The 25,300-nt window shown below is 43.8% G+C and overlaps 1 protein-coding gene across 1 annotated transcript in view; it reads left to right on the top strand.

The window, feature by feature from the left end:
• Positions 1-13,556, top strand: part of CDC123 (cell division cycle 123) — a 77,672-nt gene extending 64,116 nt beyond the window's left edge. Inside the window, exons 12-13 of the mRNA XM_048836591.2 lie at positions 7,282-7,419; positions 11,991-13,556. Coding sequence (XP_048692548.1) covers positions 7,282-7,419; positions 11,991-12,017 — 165 coding nt within the window. The 3' untranslated portion in view covers positions 12,018-13,556. The remainder of the gene's footprint in view (positions 1-7,281; positions 7,420-11,990) is intronic.
• Positions 13,557-25,300: the final 11,744 nt, after the last annotated feature.

The raw sequence follows: 25,300 nt of genomic DNA, 5'->3' as shown, positions 1-25,300 counted from the left end.
GCCACCCCCAAGTCCCAGCCTCCTTAGACCCAGCACACTGCTTCCCTGAAGAGGAGCAGCCTGCCTGAGCTGGAGCCAAGGGGGAAAGGCAGCAAGCAGGGCTTCAGAGAGGAGCGTGGGCAGGGCCATGTTGGGTTCTTCGGGTAGGCACAGCCTTCCTCAGCCTATGTGACCCGCTGCTCATGCATGCTGGGGAACCCTCCCATACATCGGCCTAAATCACCAAGGGACACAGCTTCCACTGCCATGCCCAGATCCGGTGCTGGTGGAACCAGCCCCATGGTCTCCATGGTGGGGCCTAGTCAGGAGGCAAGGAAACATACCCATAAGCCTAGGACTGTCTTTCTCAAAGTCGAAGAAAGTGGATTCTCCTTCCATGAGTTTGAGCCTTGGTGACGGAACATGCACGAAGTCCCATAGGCACAAGAATCCCACAAACAATGGGATCCGGCGGTTCCGAGCACCAGACCATCAGTACCATCATCACCGGCACCCCACAAGACATGGGATCCCCCCATTCTGGGAAAGTCCACGGTGCCGACGCAGATACCCGTGGAGGGGAGTACGCCTCTTACACTTGGGAGATCTGGAGCCATAGCTGCGCTCCAGGATGCATTTGCCTTACCAGATGTGGAGTCATCTTGTCCGTCAGTCCCCTCCACCTCCAGAGAGATCATTTCTCCATCACCGGATATACCGCAGATATGGGAGCCCTCACCATCCTCTCCAATAATCTACACCCTTTCACTGGTACCACCATTGGAACCTGAATCCACCTTCTCCTCCTCTAACAAATCAGAACTGGGAGAAGAGCTGACTATGTCTTATCAGTCCCTGCACACCTTTATGGAGACAGCTATGTCCCTGGCAACATCTACCATCTCAACCACCTCAGAGCCGTGGGCACCCCATGCCATGGGGACCACCACAACCCCCTTTAGATCTGGCCTTTTGGCCATAGTGAGGATCCTGGTCCTATTGCCCCCCTTCTCAATCAGCCTGGTCTGCAAGGAAATTTTCTTTTGGCTTTCCTCCCCCTTAAGGGTCCTTCCAGCAGATGCTTGGATCTGTGGTACAGGAAGAACCTCTTAGTCCAGTCCCAGCAGTGCCACCAGAACCAGCAAGATTTCCCTCATTATCTCCAGACGGAAGTGGTGACTGTAGCATCCCCATCCCCTCTGAATGACTTTCTGCAACAGTTCCTGAAAAACCCCCAGCATAAGTTTCTGGATATCCTCCCCACCTCAGGGCCGGTCAGGATTGCACTACCAATTAATGATGCTATTCTGGAACACTGTTCCCTCTAAGCTGTGTGTGTGTGTGCGCGCGCACACAGATCCTAAACCCCACGCACACGGCAAAACGTCACATGCACAACAATATGCACAGAAGAAATTTTTTGTGCACACGGCCTGTCAAAAATTTGCACAGAAGAAATTTTTTGCGCGCACAGCCTGTCAAAAATTAGAGGGAACATTGTTCTGGAGCTTGCTAGGACGGTGTGGCACATCCCTGCGACATGCACAGCTACCCCCAAAGGGGCCAAAAAATGTTAGTGTTACTATGTTACTGACGAGGAGGGACCTGAGTTCCTTTTTTCTCACCCTCCACCAAACTTACTAGTTGTCCAGGCTGCAACTGAGTGAGCCAAACAGCACACTCAATCTACACCAGCTGATAAGGAGGGCAAGTGTTTGGACCTTTTGGGACACACAGTATTTTCCTTATGTAGCCTACAATCCAGGATCATGAACTATCAGGTATTACTAGCCAAGTATGGCTCCCTGAATTACAGTAAATTCAAGGAATTTACTGATAGCCTACCACAACACAATCAAGCCTGTTTTCAGGTATTTGTTGAGGAGGGAAAGCTGGTATCCAGAACAACCCTCCAATCAGCGGTGGATGAAGCAGATACCTCTTCCCGGGTTATGGAAATGGCTATAGTTATGCATAGAGTCCTGGCTCCTTTCTTCTGGTATTCCCATGGAGGTACAGAACACTACTGAAGACCTCCCTTTCGATGAATCCCATCTTTTTTACCAAAAGACAGATGAATGGCTGCATACCCTCAAGGACTCCAGGGTCACCCTTCGCTCACTAGGCATTTACGCTCCTGCCCCAAAGTGCAAATTCCACCACCAATCATCCACCCAACATTATAGGTCTCTTCAATTCTACTCTGAGACCTCATGAGCCTCTAAAGAAAAAGCCAAAAGAGACAGAGACCTCACTTCCCAAGGCCCCCTTCACAAGCTTTAATGTCACGGCTTCAATCTCCAGCCAAGAGTATTTCTGATGCAACCCTGAAAGCCACCAACCACTATGCCTACCACTTCATGACCCTCTGACCACCTTTGGGGGTGGTTTAGCACTCTTTTCCCATGCTTGGAGTGTGATAACAATGGACAAATGGGTATTGAACATCATCCACCGTATCTATGATCAAGTTTATCACTACCTCTTCAAAGACACCCTCCCTGTCCCCCTTCAGGGACCACTCTCACAACAGCATTCTCGCCCAAGAGATGAACTCCTTATTACAGTGGGGAGCAATACAATATGTTCCCATGGAATATCAGGGAATAGGGTTCTACTCCACTTTCTTCCCTGATACCCAAGAGGAAAAGCAGATGGAGACTGATCCTTGATCTTCATCATCTCAATCGCTTCATCCACAGACTCAAGTTCCGTATGGTCACACTGGCAGCAGTTATTCTGTCCTTAGAGAAAAGCATATGGTATACATCTGATGAAGTGAGCTGTAGCTCACGAAAGCTCATGCTCAAATAAATTGGTTAGTCTCTAAGGTGCCACAAGTACTCCTTTTCTTTTTGCGAATACAGACTATCACGGCTGTTCCTCTGAAACCTGTCAATATGAAGGACACTTATTTCACATCAATATCCATCTAGTCCACAGATGTTTGTTGCGATTCACAGTGGACACCCATCATTTCTAGTACAGGGTGTTCCCTTTTGGGATAGCCACTGCTCCCAGGGTCTTCACCAAGGTCTTTTACGTCGTAACATGGTGTCCTGGTGTTTCCATGTCTTGGCAACTGGCTTCTAGCTGGGCAGTCAAGGCATCGACCTCCATGTTGCTCAACTTTCTCTTGTCACTCAGAGTCAGCGTCAAGAAATTGATCTGAGACCCAACATAGTCTTTGGACTTCATAGTGGCTACCATCAGTTCGGTCATGGCATGAGCCTATTTACTAGCAGACAGGCTCCAGGTGTTAAGAGATGACCTAGCTCACATCATGAGCTACCCACATATGTCTGCCAGGATTTGTCTGTCCCTCCTCAGTCACATGGCTTCATGTACATATGTGTCCCCCTTTGCACAACTCCACCGTCAATGCCTTCAGTCATGGCTCCAGTCCCCACCATGGTACTGTCATCCCTTCAATGGCAGTTGGATGCACATCATATGTGCATGGGAGTTCCCTTTCTTCCCTCTTCCCCCGACAAGAAGATTATCACTGATGCATCCTGGGTGGGTTGAGGGGACTCCCAGAGAATCCACGATGCACTTAAACATCCCGGAGCACCGAGCTATCAGAAGAACGTGCTTTCATCCGCTCCCATCCCCAGCCATCCAGCTCTGTTGTCCCAATGCAAAGGCGAGATCAGACATCCCAGTCCACATGCGTTACACCTCTGACCATGTTATTTGGATGGTCATCTGCCTTAAAGCAAACATGCTCTTGGTGGTGCAGAAAATCCTTTCTAGCATCAGGAAAGGCTCCACCAGACAACGTTACCAGGCCAAGTGGACACATTTTTCATCATGGGTTCAATGAAAAAGGGTTTCCTCAGAATCAGCGGGGATCCCCCTCATACTGGACTACGTTCTGTCATTGAAGTCATCAGGTCTCACCGTCAAGTCTCTGAAAGTATACCTGGCAGCAGTTAGTGCATTCCACCCTCCAGTGGAGGGTTCCTCTATCTTCACACACCCACTAACCACCAGGTTCTGGAAAGGGGTCATCAGAACCTTCCCACCTGTCCAACATGTAGCACCTCAATGGAACCTGAATCTTGTTCTCTCTGTGCTAACGAAGCCCCCCTTCGAACTCTTAGCATCGTGCTCTGGCCCTCCTTTCCATGAAAGTCGCCTTCCTTGTTACTATCACCTCGGCGAGAAGAGTTGGTGAACTGGAGCCATGATGGTAGACCCACCTTTCAGTTTTCCACAGAGATAAGGTCTTCCTATGACTACACCCTGAGCTCTTGCCAAAAGAGGTTTCTCAATTTCACATCAATCAAGCCATTCATCAATCTGTTTTCTTCCCCAAACCATATGCATCTGCAGAGAAGTGTTGACTCCACTCCCTCAAGGTTTGCTGAGCTTTGGTGTTCTACCTCAGAGAACAAAACCATTCAGGAAGTCCCCTAGACTGTTTGTTGTGATAGCAGAGACACTCAAGGGGCAGGACATCTCCACCCGTTAAATCTCCAAGTGGATTTCAGGGTGTATTAAATTCTACTACCAACTATAAAGTCTACCTCCCCCTCATGCCACTCATTGACATATGTAAAGCAGCCACCTGGATTTCCATACATGCCTTCACTCTACGTTAGGCAGGACTTGGCAGCAGTACTGCACTACTATTCCATCCTCATCCTCTCACTCTCCTCCAAACTATGTATTGCTTGTTAATCACCCTCAGTGGAATACAATAGGGACCATCACTCGAAGATGAGGTTACATACCTGTAACTGGAAATTTTTCGAGATAAGTAGTCCCTATCTGTATTCTGCTTCCCACCCTCCTTCCCCTCTGTTACAGATCTGCCGGATTCACAGTAGAGAAGGAACTGGAGATGCGGTTGGTGCGCCTCACCCGTTATCGCCTTGGATGGAAGCACCAGGTGAGCCAGGGCGCATGCGTGGACAAACGGACACTACTTTCAAAATCACCACCTCCGGGTGCATGGTGTGCATGCGTAATCTTCAGTGAAATACAGATAGGGACCACACATCTTGAAGAACCTTCAGTTACAGATAAGTAAACTCCTCTTTCTAGCTGCTAAACATTAGAAAACGTCAAAACATATTATGCTTTCCTTAGCTTACTCTTACATGGAAGCAATTGCTCCCAAGTTGCTACCAAGATGTTATGAAACTGCAAATGAAGTGGGGATAGATGGACTGTGTGATGGTTAATGTGGTGGAAGGTGCTCCACAAGACATTAAGATGTGGCCTGCGTGATATGAAAAGATTTGAGAGCGGTTCTGTTAAAGGATAGGACTTCTTTGTTTATTATCTAAATAATTCAGAGTGCATTTTGTCCAAGGAGATGTGGTTTGACTATTAGTCTATTTTGAAGGGTTTCACTTATCTTGCATGTGTGCTTTGTGCAGCTTCCTAGTGTAAACTGAAATGAGAAGTAGAATGGCTTATCTTGTTAAAATTCTAGCTCAACAACTAGGTCTACTGATTCTGGGTAAATTGCTAGATCTCTCTGCCTCCATGTGTAAAATGAGGAAACTTACCTACCTCTCATGCCGCTCATAGAGCACTTTGAAGATTGACCATGTTATAAAGCAGGGGTTCTCAACCTTTTCCTTTCTGAGGCCCCCCCAACGTCCTATTAAAAACTCCATGGCCTCCTTGTGCCCCAGCAACTGTTTCTCTGCATATAAAAGCAAGGACCAGCATTAGGGGGTAGCAAGGAGGGCAACTGCCTGGAGCCCCACGCCACTGGGAGCCCCACGAAGCTAAGTTGCTCAGGCTTCAGCTTCAGCCCCAGTGGAGGGGCTCGAGCTTCTGGGCTTCAACCCCATGCAGTAGGGCGTCAGCTTTTTGCGCTGGGCCCCAACAAGTCTAATGCCGGCCCTGCTTGGCAGACCCCCTGAAACCTGCTTGTGGCCCCCCAGGAGGCCCTGAACCCATGGTTGAGAACAATTGCTATCACTGTTAAACTAAAAGGGAGATGGGGCTACCCAGAACTTATGGCTAGCAATGGAAGCTTTAAAAAAATCTTTGGGTTTCAACAAATATTTGCTGCATAAGTCTTGACCTTAACGTTGGCAGGATTTTACTTGTAAATATGGATTTAAATCAGAAGCCCTTACTAAAGGGGAATTTAATGCTCTTGATGCTAGAAATTATATACTTGTGTTCAGACAGGCTTTTTAGCTGAGGGCTCAACAGCCTTATCTAAAGTTCACTATCAGAGGGGGAGTCCAATTATTATGGCACTATTACTTCTTATTTACTTAATCAATACTGTATCAATAGTATTCATGTAGTGAGTGTCCTACTGGAGGTTTGAGGTGTGGGGAGATCTGAATATTTAATAGCATTTTAATTTCTGCCCATAAGTGGTCAGAAGATTTTATTTATTTATTTTATATATATATATATATATATATATATATATATATATATATATATAGGGGGAGGGGGAAGGAACCTAGCATCTGTGAATGCTCCTGTCATGGGGTGATCCCCACCTGGAATGCCCTCCTGTAGCAGGCCATGACACAGTAGTTGCACCTGCCTCAGTTTCCCTATCAGAGTCCCCAATAGCTCCACTGGAAGCTTTCTTGCCCCAGTGTAGCCCTCCAGGGGGCCCGTTTATTATAAAAACATAGTGCAAAATAGTCCTTTACAAAAGTCCCTAAACATAGTCCATTTCTCTAGCATAGTCCAAACAGTAGAGACAACATACCAAGTCTAGCCTCAGTGTTTCTCACTCCCAGACTTTAGCCCTCCCTGGTCCTCTGGCTTCAGCTCTCTGGCTCAGAGAGCCAGCAGGTATCTCCCTCTACTGCTCTGTGTTCTACCCTCTCCAGCATTCTCAGGCTCAGGAATGTCAGCAGGCTAGCCTTCCGCTGGCTTCTGTGATAATTCTTCCCTCTTTTCATGGAGGACCTGCAGAGAGCTTTCTGCTCTCTGGGCTTTTCCCCAGTGACCTCTTCCAGTCGCCAGCTCCCAGGCAGCTCTCACCTGCCCTTTTCTACCACTGGCCCAGGCAGTTCTCATCCTCCCATTTCGCTGACTGACTCACGCTGTTGTCAGGCTCTCAGGTGGCTCTGACTCACGAGGTCTCTCTCACCTCTAGGGCTCAGGTGACCCTCTTTTAAGATGAATCAGGAGGCAGCTTCATTTTAAAGGGCCAGTGTCACTCTGTGATAAGTCCATTTTTAGTATACTGAATAAACTCAATACCAGAGCAACTGAAACTGTGTTATCAGGAGTTGAAAAAAATTAATGTGTTTAATTGCATTTAGACACTTGAAGGGTTTTTTTAACCTGTCTTTCTCGAAGGACTATCCAGCATTCCGCTGTACAAACAGCAAAGTGACCGTCCAGCCTAGCCCTTACCTGAGCTACCGACTGCCCAAGGACTTTGTAGACCTTTCTACTGGAGAAGATGTTCACAAACTAGTTGATTTTCTCAAACTGGTAAGCAAACCACAATGGAGGGATTTCTGACTGCAGAGTCTGTAAACCAGGAGCACTAAAGCGCATGGAATTATGGTATTCTGATATAAAAGGATTACAATATTCGACTTGTAAAATAAAGATTTTTTTTTTTGAGAGAGAGAGAGCGAGCGCGGGGTGTGTGTGTGTATTGTTGGACTGATTTATTGTTTTTACTTGTAATAACCAAGAACAAACTGTACTTTATTATTACCTTATCTTAGGCAAAGCTACTGCATAATATAGACTATGAAAATGTGACTGGAAGACACGCTCCCTTTTTTGTTTAAGATTGTCAAGGTTCCTCCCCCACTCTGAACTCTAGATGTGGGGACCTGCATGAAAAACCTCCTAAACTTATCTTTACCAGCTTAGGTCAAAACTTCCCCAAGGTACAAAATATTCCACCCTTTGTCCTTGGATTGGCCGCTACCACCACCAAACAAATTCTGGTTACTGGGGAAGAGCTGTTTGGAAACGTCTTTCCTCCCAAAATACTTCCCAAAACCTTGCACCCCACTTCCTGGACAAGGTTTGGTAAAAAGCCTCACCAATTTGCCTCGGTGACTACAGACCCAAACCCTTGGATCTGAGAACAATGAAAAAGCATTCAGTTTTCTTACAAGAAGACTTTTAATAGAAACAGAAGTAAATAGAAGTAAAGAAATCACCTCTGTAAAATCAGGATGGTAGATACCTTACAGGGTAATTAGATTCAAAACATAGAGAACCCCTCTAGGCAAAACCTTAAGTTACAAAAAAGATACACAGACAGAAATAGTTATTCTATTCAGCACAATTCTTTTCTCAGCCATTTAAAGAAATCATAATCTCACACGTACCTAGCTAGATCATTTACTAAAAGTTCTAAGACTCCATTCCTGGTCTATCCCTGGCAGAAACAGCATATAGACAGACACACAGACCCTTTGTTTCTCTCCCTCCTCCCAGCTTTTGAAAGTATCTTGTCTCCTCATTGGTCATTTTGGTCAGGTGCCAGCGACCTTAACTTTAGCTTCTTAACCCTTTACAGGTGAGAGGAATTTTCCTCTGGCCAGGAGGGATTTCAAAGGGGTTTACCCTTCCCTTTATATTTATGACAAAGATAAATATAGGCTAAGTGGGAATGTGCTGTTTGAATGGCTGAAAGTTTAAAAAAAAATTAGTTTTTTAATACCAAAATAATTTTGTAATGTCACAAGAAGTTTTAAACACTTTAAGCAGTTTTTTCTTCAAACAAACTTAATTTCTCAGTTCTTTTTTCATATACATGACTTGTTCATAGGCTGAAATGATCTTTTTGCCTCCTTTCAACCTCTTTAGGCAGTTTGAAAGATTTTAACCAAGAGTAGTATTCTGTATAACAGCAGTCTCTCAAGCCCCCAACCACTCACAACTTTGTAGGGCAACACAAATAAATCAAATTCCACTCAAAAGCTGCAAGCTACAGAACAGTGTAATGAGCTGTGAGAGATGCACTTTTTACATGTTACTTGTCTTAGATTGTAAGTCCTTCTTCAGGGCAAAGATTGTCTCTATTCTCTGGACGATTATATATAATAAAAACAAATTGGTGCTTTTTCCAGTCTAGATTGCAATGTTCCCCACTCCCATTGGAAGACTACTCCTCAGTCTAATACAGGGGTCTCAAACTTGAATCACCAGGAGGGCCACATGAGAACTCATACATTGGACTGAGGGCCGCATCACTCCCACCCCCGCCGCTGACCACAGGGTGCAGCAGGGGGCTCAGGGCAGGTGGTTGGGGTGCAGGAGGGAGTGCGAGTGCAGCAGGGAGCTCAGGGCAGGGAGTTGGGGTGCAGGAGGGAGTGCTTCCCTGTTCCTGGCCAATGGGAGCTTCAGGGGAAGTAACCACAGGCAAGAACAGCTCACGGAGTTCTCTGCTCCCCCTCCCCTCAGGGCCGCAGGGAAGTGGTGTCTGCCACTTCCCGGAGCAACGCGGGGCCCTCAGCATCACGGGGTTGGCAAATCCGCAGGCCAGATCCAAAGCCCTAAGGGGACGGGGCCGTTGTTTGCCCACCCCTGGCCTGGAGGTAGGCTGGGAACGTGGCATGCTGGGGAGGGGATGGAGGGCGGGGCTGCGGGGAGCTTGGCGGGCTGCAGGGAAGAACCCCATGGGCCGCATGTGGGCCACGTGTTTGAGACCCCTGGTCTAATAGTACTTGCTATCAGAAATCTTTTTACATCTGTTGTAACTTCCCCCTTTTCAATTTAATCCCATTACTTCTAATTACTCTCCTTTTGTACCAGCACAAATCTCTTCCTTACCAATAGTGAAGGATCTAACTCTCTATCTTCGACATTTTGAGGGCAGGCAAAGCCCAAGGATTTGTTTGGCATCAGCCAACTATAAGACTCCAAGTATCCTCAATATTAGCCGTCAACATTTATCCTTAAAATACGTTTTTGATGGAAAATTCCTGACTAGCTCTGCTCAGTGGTCAAATTGTACTCTGGTCCTCAGGTAGGCAGCCCAAAATATCAGGGATTGAATGAATCTCTGGTCTGACCTTCTAATGAAGATTAATTACTCATTGGCCCTCAGGCACAGTGTTAGGGCTAAATAGGCCCTCAGGATGGTGTAGACTGAAGTCTCATTAACAAAAACTTCGCTAAAAATTTAGCTGTTTTGGTGAATCCTCTCTATAGAGAAATATACTCAAGGAGCCATGAGTTGAATGGTACTTTATAGTGGGGTTTTGAAGAGCACGATCTTATGCTCAAGCCAAAACTAATTATTAGTACTTCAAGTCACCTCTCCAGCTATGCATCTTTGCAGGTCCTGATTGTATAGGAGTGTAAAATGGAATAAATTCAGTTCTCAGAAACATTCAAAGGAGGGTGGCAGTGTTAGGTGCTGTGGTAATGACCTAACAATGACTCTTTTGCCTTATAAAGTCTGCTAGTAATATGTATTGTGAAGTTCAGCTATGAGCTAGAACAGTGGTTCCCAAATAGGGGTTCGCAAAATGTTACAGGGGATTCTGAGGAAAAAATTCCCTAATGGCGGACAAAGCTGTCCCTCGGGACCCCGGGCAGCACTTGACTTCCAAGAACTAAACAGATCAAAGCAAGCATATCTATCACACTGAGGAGATTTAAACTTCAAGACTCCTTATAAGAAATGGAAAGGGAGGTGGATATTTTTTGCTGTTTTTAAAATTAAGTAGGCAGCTAGTGTTGTTTTTAAAATTATGATGAAGAACAAGTTTAAGCTTTGTTGTAATGTAATGTTTGCCTGGAGTGCTCAAGACCTGAATGCTTGTGTAGGAGGAACCCTTTGAGCTGGCTTCTTAAATCCCTTCCTGCTGTTTCACATCTGATACTCCTTGATGAAACAGAGGAGCCTTGTCTTATAACAGGCTTATTCAAAGTGATACGAGCTACGAAAGTGAGATCTTGGAAGAGTGTTGCCATTTTCATAATGTAATAAAAATATTGTAATGATAAATAATTAATAATAAATAGTGTGTAATAAGCATGTCATAAAACAAATTTTATATTTCCAAGATCACTGCTTTTATAATTTATACTCAGGTAAAGGAGAAAATCTCTGGAGATATTCATTTTTAGGAGGGGTTTTGCGAGACTTGACATTTTAGTGAAAGGGGTTCACAGCTTGTTAAAGTTTGGGAACCACTGAGCTGGAAGGATCAGAATTTGCATTTAGAATTCGTGATATTGAGGCTTATCTGAAGCTTGCTGCCCTAGCCTATGATGCAGGCATTTTCATCTGCTAGCTGAGAAGCTTGATGGAGAGACTGCAGAATCCACTGCAGTCACATCTCTAGGTGCCCTAGAAAGAGTTAAGAGGAAAATAGATTGTGTTGTCCCAGGGCCAGAAGAAAACGTTTAGTATATGTATTACTGAATGGGGAGGGGTTGCATTATGAAAAATTTGCAAGTGCAGCCTTCCCCAAAGCCTAAGCAACCAGCCAAGCCCATTAATCCGATTAATGTACTATCTTCAGCAAGCTAACATTCAGTATCTCTCGTTCAGGCAGTGGCTGATGGGAACACTATCTAATCCGTATAGTTTTCGTGGTGCACCTATTGCTGAGATCTGTGTATTCCTCATATGAAAGTCGCATAGGGGAGTTTTGCATTGAAGTGCCTAGATACCATAGTGATGAGCCTTTTGAAGATCTAGACTCTTAGTGGTAGGTCATCTGCTTTGCAGTGTGGTACAACCAGCAGCTTGTCACACCTAGAGACTTTCCAGTTTCAGGATGCAATGCAAAAGGCACCTGTGTGATCAGATTTTTTTTTGATGGTGAATGTTGGTATTACCCTGGCTGTAATTCTTGGATTTCCAGAGTTCTTGTTTTGGGGAGCATTTTTATTGGTTGACATTGGGATGTGACAGATTCTGTTCCCTATTGTAAATAAAAACCTGTGTTGGTTTCCAGTAGGGAACAGAATTTGCTGCATCCCAATGTCAATCTCTGGAAAATATATATAATGTTAGATTGGTGCCTTATTTAAGATAAGTTTATCTAACACTGATATTAATTTTCGTGTTTCCTTGACAGAAAAGAAATCAGCAAGATGATGACTGAGGAACCACGAAGTGTAAGATGAAATTTAAAACAAGAAATTTGGCTAATTAAGGCCACATAATAGAGTAGCTATTCAAAGCCATCAATTTAAAGAATTACTTGTTTTTTATATTCATCTGAAACAACTGAAGAGATACTAATCTAATGTGTGTATTGGTTTAATAAATACAAATTTTAGGAAACCATTTTGGTATGGTGACATGGTACATCGGCCTGTGTTGTATGATACAACATCCTTAGATTCCAAGTTAGACGCTTGTACAAATGCCACAATGCAAACAAGTCAAGCTCTGCGTGCATCTAAGTAATCAAATCCCCAGTCTTGAAGATTGTGCGCACCCAAGTCATTGAGCTTTACTGAAATTGTAAGACTTTCACTCATGTGTCAGTACATCCTACAAATTTAACTCTTGTGCAGTCAAAATGTCAATGCTTAGACACAGACTATTTTAAAGCAGTCTGGTTGTAGGGAAACAAAAAAAAATTCCTTTAACTTTGTAAATTTAATTTAAGTTTTGAGAACACTTTTTTGTTGTTTTTATAGACGAGAAGGTTGAAAAAAAATAATTTTTTCTCAGTAAAGACCACCAATAGTGTATTTCACGTTAAAGAAAAAATAGATTTAATCCATTAATATTTGCTAAACAATTTACCAACAAATGTGGATGTCATTGATTTTTTTCTAAATCCTGAAAGCACTGTGAAATGAAGTAGTGTTTTTCAGAGTGCAGATGTAGTTGGGAAATTTGCAGAAACGGGGCACTTCAGAAACCAATTTAATATTTGAAGCTGTGTTTTATTCATTTAGTATAAGTTTTAAGCAATCAGCTGTGGCTTCATACAGTGAAGTAAGCCTGTGTTTAAACTCAGTTCTGCTCTTATTGCATCCAGTGGCCAAAATCTCTGGCTTTGATGGGAAAAGGATTGGCCCTGTAATTTATGATGGATTTTGGATTCATTTGGTGCTTCAGCCCCCTCTAGTGATAGGAGACAGCTTAATGCAGTGACTACGGAGCTGGAAACCTGGGTTCTCTGGCAAGTTGGTAACAAACCTAGGAAAAGTGTCAAATAATTTGGGTAACTCCATTTTTGGGTATCCAGCTTGATAGGTGGGGCCTTATTTTCAGGAGAGCACAGCATACTCATCTGCAGTTGAAGTGCAAACGAGCTGCAGTTGCTCCTTGGTTCTGAAAATCTGATCCTAATTTGTCTCAAACTGGCCATCCAAAAATCAACAGCTATTTTAAGGAGTTTAGTCCTTTGCCTCGCTGTTCCTCAGTTTTTCTATAAAAAGGTAGATAATACTTAGAAAATTGGTCACTGCTTATCCCTCTGTGGTTTTAGTTTTGAATGATCATTACTTGTGGCATAGCGCTGTAATATACATCCTGATCTACCATATGTGCTCTTCAAACATACATCTGGAAGATTGCTGTCTTTGATATGGAGGAAGTAACAGACAATGGCTCTTGCAGTCTGAAATTACAAAATGTGTTTCTTTCTGAAGCTTGAGGTGCATATTAAAGAGTTGCCATTTAAGCATGAGGTATCAAATGTTGCTAATTCAGGTAGGAATTGCTTAAAAAAACAACAACAAAGGAAATGTTCAGAAAATTCATATATTTTAAGGTGGTGGGGCTGAGGGGCTATTACAATCATCCAGTCAGACCACCTGCATAACACAAACCATAGAATTTCACCTAAGAATTCCTGCATTAAGTCCATAACTTCTGGTTGTGTTTGAGCATGCCTGTAAGAAGACACCCAACCTTCATTTGAAGACTTCAAGTACTTCTGAGGTAGAGAATCCACCCTCACTGTTTGTCTTCAGCTTCCAGCCATTGGATCTTGTTATTTTTTCTGCTATATTGAGGAGCTCTATTCTCAGAAGTCTTCTTGTAGCACTCATAAGGGAGGGTCATAACATTCTTCTGGAGGTACTTAAGACCATGAGAAAAATTAATAATTCTCTTTTTGGTCAGACAAAGGTAGGCGGGGTGTCAATACCATTGCCCCAGGACAATTTTAACCTTTCCAATCCTCTTTTTGAATATTTCTCTACTTCACTCTATGTCAGGTCATAGTGAGATGAATTTCTACACAGAACCATGATGATTACTGAAATACAAGAATCCATTTCATCAAGGCCATGTTCATAAGTGAATAATTCTATTGACTACTTATGTGAATGAGGGCTGTAGGATCAGATCCTTACATTGTACAATTAAAAATGTAAGCAAACATTATTTTAAATTTGAAGTACATGGGAAGTATAAGGAAATTATTAGAGAATGGAGGTAGGTGCATGCAGGGTAGTTGTGCAGACAGTGAAAAAACACTTTGCCAACTAGTAACATCTTTTATAAAATGCTGGAATTGCTCAGGGTCTGATCTATGCATCATCTCAGTGGGACAGTCATGGTTCTTGGATTGCAGTTCTTCCCAGCGTGCTAAAGAAAATTCTCCCCATTATGCCTCAGTCAATAGTAGCTGTGTTTAATTTCTTAGCTGGACATCAGTCTTAACAATATTCCAATATTCTTTTAAAAAATTACCAAGAGTAAAAGTTACCTCCAGTACAGTGTGCCTACTTAATGAAGAGGACTCTGATGAATATAGCCTTACTCCTTCCCTTGGCCATGGGGGCTCTTGTAGTTCCTTTGCTTTCTTAATATCCCCCTCATCTTTCCTAATCCCACTGATAAATGGTTTGATTAATCTCAACATCAGAAAAAACAGAAAATATAATAATGAACTGAACCAAAAAAATCACCTTGCTCTGCATAATATTTTACATGATTCAGATTTGCAGATTTCATTTCTGAATGTGCTGCTTTGCCAAGTCTGGAAAGGGAAATATGAACGAGGTAAGTATTCTTCTCCCTCCCCCCCCATACCACCTCCTTTGGCAGAATGAATACCACCTGTTGGATGCTAGACACCTTATATGGCCATAAAATTATCCTCACAAACATATCCAACATTCTCAGTCAGGCACTCTGTGTAAATCTTTCACATATCCTTCTGTGCCCATTATGGCTGACACCCAGGGCACCATAGTAAGCATAGTTGAAACCCAATGAGAGACAGTCGAGTGAGAATATAGACATTAGGATAAAAGTCACAACACAGCCTTTAAGTGGCAATGCATATTGCCATGGCATCCTAAAGAATGTGGTATTCACTAACTCTGTGTAAAGGCTCTTTTGGTAGATCTATAAAAGGCTAGCAGACCCTTCACATGTAGTGAGATCTTGGGTAACATTTTTACTATAAAGTACTTATGACAGTAACACCCAGAGGATCAGGGCCGTATTATGTGTGATGCTCTGCAAACAAAGAGTGTCTGTGGTGTTTGTCATCTTACAAAGGATGGGGGAGAGGAGGACAAATATGTCTTGCATATACATACATACACTTACTCTGTTTTGTATTTTATAAATATCAGCTTTCCCAACTGACTATCAGTCTATCGCCATCCTTGGGGAATTCTTGTAGGTGTCAGGGGCAGAAAGTAGGCTTAGAGGAGAGGGTAAAAGCTTTACAGATCAGTTCCATGCGTAAGGCATAGCAGAGGAAAGCATGGATCTTTGTAGGAGGAGGGGACAAGCTGTCAATGCTGGCATTGTTGGTAGAGCAGAAATGGGCAAGCATAGATAAAAATAGAATTTGCTTCCTTAGTACACATTTAAGCTAGTTCCCTTTAACATGCTTAAGCAACTCTTGATGTCTCTTTTCTAGCTGGAGGGGAATGACATCTGGCTGAGTGACATCTGCTAGTGTGGCAGCCAAAATGTAAATAAGCAAATCAGCCCGGCAAAGTTCTTCATTCTGAAGTAGAAGGATCCTGCAGATAGAGCTGTGTTTGGATAGCATTTCTCCTCAAACCTACTATCATTTTAGGAAATAACACTGGAATAGAATACATATCTTTGGGTCTTTGAGATGATGCTTAAAAGTATAATTGAGGGGCCACAGTCACACAGTTTTTGACACATTATGAACCCTAGATAAATCCTGATGTTAGAGGCTTGGTATCAGAGTGCTTTAAATAAGTTTAGATCATTTTTACCCTATATACATTTGAGGCTTAAATTGTGGCTATTCAACAGTATCATGAAACTCCTTTCTAAATCTTTTAACATGTTGTGTGTGGGGGGCGGTTCTTTGGGATGTTTTTGTTTTTGTTGTTGTTTAGTGAAAACTCAACCAGAAATTGGATTTGTAGCTCCTTTGTTACTGATTAATTTTGTTAGCTCCCTCAGAAGACTACAGCCTTCAATATCATATGCTAATCCTGAGACTGGATGTAATTAAAATTGCATTTATCTGCATAACACAATTGTGGGATTCTTGTTTTCTGGGATATTTCAAATTTATGCTAAATATTGCACAGTATGGTAAAGTATGAAATATACTATCTAGTACCTGCATGACACTTATCACTGCAGTATCTGAGAATATTCCAAGTCACTTTTAAAAAAAATCTGATCTTCCTCCATCTGCAGGAGTAAAATTTGAATAGATAGAGTGTGCGGGTGGCTGGCTGGGTGTTGGGGTGTGGGTGTGTGTAAGTGGACATGACTAACTGTGTGAAGAACGATTGAGAGAAAAGGGTTTTCCACTGAGTTCTGAATTTGTCACAATGAGACTTAGGCGACTAAAACATCTGAACATTTTACCGTAGGACTTGCATGAACAGCCATTTCCCAGGGGTTAATTATGCAAACCTATACATGCAAATTAAAGGTGCATTAGAGAAACTGCTCTCTGTTGCTCAATTCCAGCTGCTCCTGATCACACAGGCCAATCCCAGCTGTTGAACAAACACCCTCCAGCAATATTTCAGTGATATGACTTCTTTCCTTCCCATGTCCTAATACTAATTATAAAAGAGCCTTCATTTATACAACACTCACAAAAGAAGCAGGACATAATTTCCATAGCGTAGGTACCAGGTGACATGGACGGTAGCAGTGCAAGTTCTTCATATGCTGCCTTGCTAGTGGGTCTGAACCCTGAGCTACAATTAACAACTTTAAAGGGAGCCTGATAGTTAACAATGGGAGCTGTTGGATTCTGAGCACCTTGGAAAGTTTGTCCATAAGGGTCCCTTCCTGAAACCTGCATTCAGGCAATGCTCCCACTGACTTCAGCAGAAGGTGAGAAGAAGCACTTTAAGAGTTCCCAGAGTTTCCCTGTATCAGTGGGTGTTTTGCCTAACTAAGGATTTCAGGCCTTCTTGAAGTAGCTAGAGCACCAGATCCTTGTTTTGATATGTGTTCTTTCTTCAAAAAGCATCTGACTGAAAGAGGAATAAGGAAGAAAAGGGAAGTGAGGACAGAAACGCACATTCAAATGACATCCCCCATCTTCCTCTTTCAGCTCTGGTGTGTTTGGGGGGTGGAAGTGGTGCTGTTTTCCCTGAAAAGAAGCTGAGACACAAATGGAGGGAGTGGAGGGGAGAGTGTGTGTAAAGTAAAATAAAACTCAAATCGAAGGCCAGATACCTTAGGACAATGACTTTGATCTAAGGACCCCATCTGAAACCCCTTATGTGTGAGTAACCTCGTTACAGTCAATAGGTCTGTTGGAGGAGGAGGAGAGCACATAGGTGCTCGTTTATAGGAAACTAGGTTAATTCGTGTGATAGTTTATGGTTTCAGGAGAACTGTTCTCCCTGTAACATTACGGCACTGTGAAGAGACCTAACCCATCATCTTTTGTATTTATGTAGCCCTTGCAAATGGGTATTATTTCTTTCTAGGAGGAGATAGGATTGTGGTTAGTAAATGGGTACAAAAATCTTGAGTTAAGCCCTTGTTCTTGGAATGTGCCCTTATTTAGAAACAGGATTTGGTGCTTGTGATGGGTTGGATCACAGAAACCCCCTTTGGGATTGCCAACTGATCTGCCAAGACTACTTCTGCCCTTGCTTTCCCTGCCAGGTTGGGACTCCAGAACCCTGCCTGGTTGTGCCACCTACAAACCCAGACCCAGGTCTGAACCACGTCCCACAAACTGCAGGCTTAACTGAAAGCAGTTTAAGAAGTGTTCCTGTCTCCAACACCCAGATGCCTAGTACCCAATGGGGTCCAAACCCAAAATAAATCCATTTTACCCTGTATAAAGCTTATACAGGATAAACTCATAAATTGTTCACCCTCTATAACACTGATAGAGAGATATGCATAGCTGTTTGCCTCCCCAGGTATTAATACATACTCTGGTTTAATTAATAAGTAAAAAGTGATTTTATTAAATACAAAAAGTAGGATTTAAGTGGTTCCAGATGATAACAGACAGAACAAAGTGAGTTACAAGCAAAATAAAATAAAACACACAAGTCTAACCCTAATACAGTAAGAAGCTGAATACAGATAAAATCTCATCCTCAGAGGTGTTCCAATAAGCCTCTTTTACAGACTAGCCTCCTTCTAGTCTGGGTCCAACAATCACTCACACCCCTGTCGTTACTGTTCTTTGTTCCAGTTTCTTTTAGGTATCCTTTGGGGGTGGAGAGGCTATCTCTTGAGCCAGGTGAAGACAAAATGGAGGGGTCTCCCAGAGCTTTATATAGTTTCTCCTTGTGGGTCTAAACCCCTCCCTCCACCTGTGCAGAATTACAGCTACAAAATGGAGTTTTGGAGTCACATTGGCAAGTCACACATCCATGCATGACTCAGAACTTTACAGGCCAAGCCACATAGCCAGGAAAGCTCAGGTGTGGATTGGCATCTGTCAAGGTCTATTATAAGCTTAAGTGTTTTTTGATTGGGTACTAAACTTGCACATTCCATCATATCTAAAGAAGCTGATGAAATGCCTTACTCAAGCTACTTAAAATCAAACAAGTACACAGCCAACTTCATAACTTCGAATACAAAACTGATACATACATACAAATAGGATGAATATATTCAGTAGATCATAACCTTTACAAAGATATGTTACATGGCATATGTAGCATAAAACATATTCTAGTTATGTCATATATACATTCATAGGCATATCTCCATAAAGCCTTATGAGGTGCAACGTCACAGTGCTCTTCAGTGCTTTTTGTACATGGAACTAACTGATGGAAAAAAGTTTTTTAAAAAATCCCAGTAATTTTCTGATTTTTTTAACTTCTTTAAATTTTGAAATCTGTCAAAATTGTCAATTTTTTTAGTTTTCAAAAAATTTCAACCAGCTGATAGGAAAACCTCAAAAAATTTCAACTAAAATTTTTGTTGACAGTTTTTTCCCTTTGAAAATAAAAATAATAATAATAAAGAAGTCAGCTGAAACCTTGAAATTGGTGCAATGTCAGCTCTAGTTTCAGAGCCATCTCATTAGTGCCACTCCCTGGCATACACAGTTTATACTGGTGCAGTGCTTCCCTTCCCCCAGAGTTTGAAACTAGAATAAACTGCATTATGAGTTTGTTCTGGTAATTGATATGATGATAATATCTAGCTCTTATATAGTACTTTTCGTTAGATCTCAAAGAACTTCACAATCTTTAATGTGTTTATCCTCATAACACTCCTGTGATGCAAGGAAGTGCTGTTATCCTGCATTTTACAGGTGGGGAACTGAGGCGCAGAGAGGCTAAGTGATTTGCCCGAGGGCACACAGGAAGTCTGTGGTAGAGCAAGGACTTGACGCTGGGTCTCCAATGTCCTAGGCTGGTGCCTCTACCACTGGACTTCCTGTAGACAGTCCCACTGGAGACAAGGCCTACAACTTAATCCCTTCAGAAACCAACACTTGGTGGGGCTCCAGAAGTAGACTGGAAAGAACTGTTTAAAAGCAATGACTGCTGGCACCTGAATTCATGTGTTAAAGCACAGAAGATCATCATATTTGTATTTCTGGTCCCCTTTTCCTTTTGTTTAAAGTTTAATTGCAAACATGATTTTCCAATCCACTGTGGAAACAATTCAGCTTGAGGTTCTTCTAGGCTAGTGTCCTTTGACATACGTTTCCTAAATAAGAGATCATCCACTTCTCTTTAATCTGCACATTTAATTCCTTATCAGTTACATTGTTTCAATACTTACCAGGGATAATTCTCCTTAATTATTACCTCCAGCACATGGCTGCACATATGCTGTTTACATAGCCTCTTTCTCTTGTGTGGAAGTCTACGTTAAACTTCGAAGTTTTGTTAAATTCTGCAGAGTGATGATAAGTTAGTCAGTCTGAGGCTCCCCCATGTTGAGAGCTGAGGGCTGGAATGACTTCATAGCTGTGGAATCCACTTTAAAAATAACATCATGGGGGGGAAAAAACCCAGCCCTGGAATAAATTAACTAGAGTCCTGTCACTTTCAGACACCTGAAATTGCTACTTCTAAACGTCTGGCTTTGAGTCACAGGCTTTACAGCCAGAGATATGTGCTTCTCTTAGAAAATGCCCTTAACACCTCATGGAAATCTTTGGAACCCAAGAGCTGTTTTGCATGCTGTGTGTATATATAGCATAATTTTGGTGTTTTTCTTCCTTTGATCTTTAACCAATGAGGACATTTGCATGCAAATAGAATTTCTGGATGGGATTCTCCTCTCCACTCTGGCCTCTATATGCTGCTCTAGTGGCACCTTGGGGCCTTATAAGCCCTGCAGCACCCGCACAGGGCTACCATAAGTGGTCCTACACTGTTCCTTCCCCTACTTCCAAGCCTTGTCATAGGGGGGATGCTGGGAGTGGGAGGGGACATGTTGGAACAGTCACTATACTATGGAAATTTTGAGCTGCAAGCACCTTATAGACTGCCCTCAGGAGGTTGCTGTAAATTAGAGCATCCAGAAACTCCACACCAGTTCCACGTAACAAACCAGAATAGCATGGGCACAAGGATGTCTTAAAATCACCTTCACCTCCCACTCCTTGGTTGTGCATTCTGTGCTGTACCTCCAGGGGGTGCCACAGAGAATCCCTCCCTCTGTTTTTAAGACCCCCTTTTCCCTTGCTGCTTGTTCCCCGCATGATGATGTAATCTTCTTTGTATGACATCACAGGTATTGCCACAGCAGCCAGTTATGATGTCACTTGTAGAGAGAGTTATGACCTAAGTTTCCTCTAAGCTGTGCAGCCACCCAGCTGGCTATTAAGGGCTGCGCAGGTGGAGAGAGGCGCCTCAACCCGGCCCCAGCCGCGGAGCTGCCCCAGCTGGGGAAAGGTGCCTCTCCCCTGGCCCTGGAGCTGCCCCAGCTGGGGAAAGGTGCCTCTCCCCTGGCCCTGGAGCTGCCACAGCCAGAGAGAGGTGCCTCTCCCCAGGCTGCTGCAGCAAGAGAGGGCTGGGGGGAGTCCTCTCTCCTTGCCACAGCCCCGGCGCAGCCTGTACCCTAAACCCTGCATGTGACGAAGTGGGACTGTTCTTAAGGTTTCCTCTGAATAGTGTGGGGGTGCCTCAGTTTCCCCTAGGCAGTTCTTAAGTATCTAGGGGGTGGAGTAAGGGTGTATGATCATTGCAGAGCCCTAGAGGGCATGTGTGTGCAGGAGTCTGGACACAGAGAATGGCCAACACCCTGTTTCCTGGCAACTGATGGCCTGGGCCCTTCCCCCCCTGCAAGGTGAGAGCTGAAGGGTTGGAGAACAAAGGAATCAGGTGACCACCTGGCCCGGGAAAGGAACAAAGCCCAGAGGAGGAGGGGCTGGAGGGGGTTTTCAGTTTGGGGCTGGCTGGGACATGGAGTGAAGTGCAGACGTGGTTGTCTGGCTCACTGCCCCCCAAAATGGACCCAGCTGAGGGGTCCCGTTCTCTGCACCTGCAAGCTCTGTTTTAGACCATGTTCCTGTCGTCTAATAAACCTTCTGTTTTACTGGCTGGTGAGAGTCACGTCTGACTGCGAAGTTGGGGTGCAGGACCCTCTGGCTTCCCCAGGAGCCCTGCCTGAGCGGACTCGCTGGGGGGAAGCGCACGGAGGGGCAGAGGAGGCTGAATGCTCCGAGGTCAGACCCAGGAAGGTGGAAGCTGTGTGAGCTGTGTGTCCTGAAGACAGGCTGCTCACAGAAAGGCGACTGCCCCAGAGTCCTGACTGGCTTCATGGGGAGCAGTTCCAGAGCATCGCCCAGGGACTCCGTGACAGGGGAGTCCTCTCTCCTTGCCACAGCCCCGGCGCAGCCTGTACCCTAAACCCTGCATCCCCAGCCCCACCCCAGAGCCCGCACCCACAGCTGGAGCTCTCACCCCCCCTCCCCAACCCTCTGCCCCAACCCTGAGCCCCCTCCCACACTCCGAACCCTTCGGCCCCACCTCTGCCACACATCACCTCCATATTGGTGCATACAGCAAAATTCATTCCGCACATGGATGTAAAAAATTAGAGGGAACATTGGTTAATACTTCATCAATGGAACTCCCTAATCTAGCTACTAGCCAAGAAGATCTCTTTATGGGGAGCAGCCAAGCGGGGAATAGGTAGCAGGAGCAGATGCAGTTGAAACAAAGGTCTTGTTTTCCTGCAAATACCTTTGTTAGTAAAGACCAAAATAATTATACAAAAATAGGAGAGTCGTGTGTGTCTCAACATCTGTCCACAATCTTCTTTCAGATCTATTCTTTGAATTCCCATTTAAGTCACATCTGGTGCTCTGACATCAATGTATGTACATATGAAAGCAGAATTTGGCCCATAATGTTTTTCAAAGTTTTCCATAAGGCTCAGACAGCTCATTAAACAAGATAATCCTAGCTAATGTTTCCATTTGAAGATCCGGTACGGGTGCCCTAGTTAAAGGCAACAGCCCCCATTCAACTGTGTTTCCTCTATTTACAGGGTTAGGTTCATCTTTATATTAAATTAATTAACAGTACACAAAATAATTAACATTAAACACTAAAAATATCATGTTATATTTGCAAAGAAAGTAAGTCAGGTGCTATTATGAAGCCTGATCATCCATTTTATTAAAAATGCAATTTGCAGATTCTGAATTCTAGACTTTGCTTTTCTTTTTTTTCTTCTGTTTGGTCATGAAAAGCCTGAGCTGCTATTCAGTGAGTTAAAGTATCATTCAGTTCCATTTAAAAGCTAGTTTTGTTTTGCTTTTTAAATACCTACCCTTCCTTACACAGTTATCCAAAATTAAATGTTCACAATTTCATTCTGTGGTGGGAAACTTCAATACAGGACATCTGGCTCCTTGGAGAATGGACTTTGAAGAATTCGTTTTGCCTAACGGCAATCTTCCACAACTCTCATGGGTTTGAAAGTTTAGCTAGATCTCAAATGGTAGCAGATTCTCATTTGGCATAGGAGAGACTCTGCGGGCACAATAGCACAGAGAAGGGAGAGAGTGTAATTCAGATGTGGGGGGAAAAAAAACCAGAGTGAAAATGCAGAGTAAAGCACAGCAGAGTACAAAATCCAGGCCCTCATCTTGTAAAGACAGGTTTCAGAGTAACAGCCGTGTTAGTCTGTCTTTGCAAAAAGAAAAGGAGTACTTGTGGCACCTTAGAGACTAACCAATTTATTTGAGCATGAGCTTTCGTGAGCTACAGCTCACTTCATCGGATGCATACCGTGGAAACTGCAGTAGACATTATATACACACAGAGACCATGAAACAATACCCCCTCCCACCCCACTGTCCTGCTGGTAATAGCTTTTCTGAAGTGATCATTAAGTTGGGCCATTTCCAGCACAGATCCAGGTTTTCTCACCCTCCGCCCCTCCACACACAAACTCACTCTCCTGCTGGTAATAGCCCATCCAAAGTGACCACTCTCTTCACAATGTGTATGATAATCAAGGTGGGCCATTTCCTGCACAAATCCAGGTTCTCTCACTCCCTCACCCCCCTCCAAAAACCACACACACAAACTCAATCTCCTGCTGGTAATAGCTTATCCAAAGTGACCACTCTCCCTACAATGTGCATGATAATCAAGGTGGGCCATTTCCAGCATAAATCCAGGTTTTCTCACCCCCCCACCCCCATACACACACAAACTCACTCTCCTGCTGGTAATAGCTCATCCAAAGTGACCACTCTCCCTACAATATGCATGGTAATCAAGGTGGGTCATTTCCAGCACAGATCCAGGCTTTCTCACCCCCCCCCCCCCCGGAACACATACACACACACACACATAAACTCACTCTCCTGCTGGCAATAGCTCATCCAAACTGACTACTCTCCAAGTTTAAATCCAAGTTTAACCAGAACGTCGGGGGGGGGGGGGTAGGAAAAAGCAAGGGGAAATAGGCTACCTTGCATAATGACTTAGCCACTCCCAGTCTCTATTTAAGCCTAAATTAATAGTATCCAATTTGCAAATGGATTCCAATTCAGCAGTTTCTCGCTGGAGTCTGGATTTGAAGTTTTTTTGTTGTAAGATAGTGACCTTCATGTCGGTGATTGCGTGACCAGAGAGATTGAAGTGTTCTCCGACTGGTTTATGAATGTTATAATTCTTGACATCTGATTTGTGGCCATTTATTCTTTTACGTAGAGACTGTCCAGTTTGACCAATGTACATGGCAGAGGGACATTGCTGGCACATGATGGCATATATCACATTGGTGGATGTGCAGGTGAACGAGCCTCTGATAGTGTGGCTGATGTTATTAGGCCCTGTGATGGTGTCCCCTGAATAGATATGTGGGCACAGTCGGCAACGGGCTTTGTTGCAAGGATAGGTTCCTGGGCTAGTGGTTCTGTTGTGTGGTATGTGGTTGTTGGTGAGTATTTGCTTCAGGTTGCGGGGCTGTCTGTAGGCAAGGAATGGCCTGTCTCCCAAGATTTGTGAGAGTGTTGGGTCATCCTTCAGGATAGGTTGTAGATCCTTAATAATGCATTGGAGGGGTTTTAGTTGGGGGCTGAAGGTGACGGCTAGTGGCGTTCTGTTATTTTCTTTGTTAGGCCTGTCCTGTAGTAGGTGACTTCTGGGAACTCTTCTGGCTCTATCAATCTGTTTCTTCACTTCCGCAGGTGGGTATTGTAGTTGTAAGAAAGCTTGATAGAGATCTTGTAGGTGTTTGTCTCTGTCTGAGGGGTTGGAGCAAATGCGGTTGTATCGCAGAGCTTGGCTGTAGACGATGGATCGTGTGGTGTGGTCAGGGTGAAAGCTGGAGGCATGTAGGTAGGAATAGCGGTCAGTAGGTTTCCGGTATAGGGTGGTGTTTATGTGACCATTGTTTATTACTGTAGTGTCCAGGAAGTGGATCTCTTGTGTGGACTGGACCAGGCTGAGGTTGATGGTGGGATGGAAATTGTTGAAATCATGGTGGAATTCCTCAAGGGCTTCTTTTCCATGGGTCCAGATGATGAAGATGTCATCAATATAG

This window comes from Caretta caretta, chromosome 1 (genome assembly GCF_965140235.1).
Source record: "Caretta caretta isolate rCarCar2 chromosome 1, rCarCar1.hap1, whole genome shotgun sequence".
Classification (NCBI taxonomy): Eukaryota; Metazoa; Chordata; order Testudines; family Cheloniidae; genus Caretta; species Caretta caretta.
Note: the sequence above shows the minus strand (reverse complement) of the source record. Positions and strands in the feature narration are given on the sequence as shown.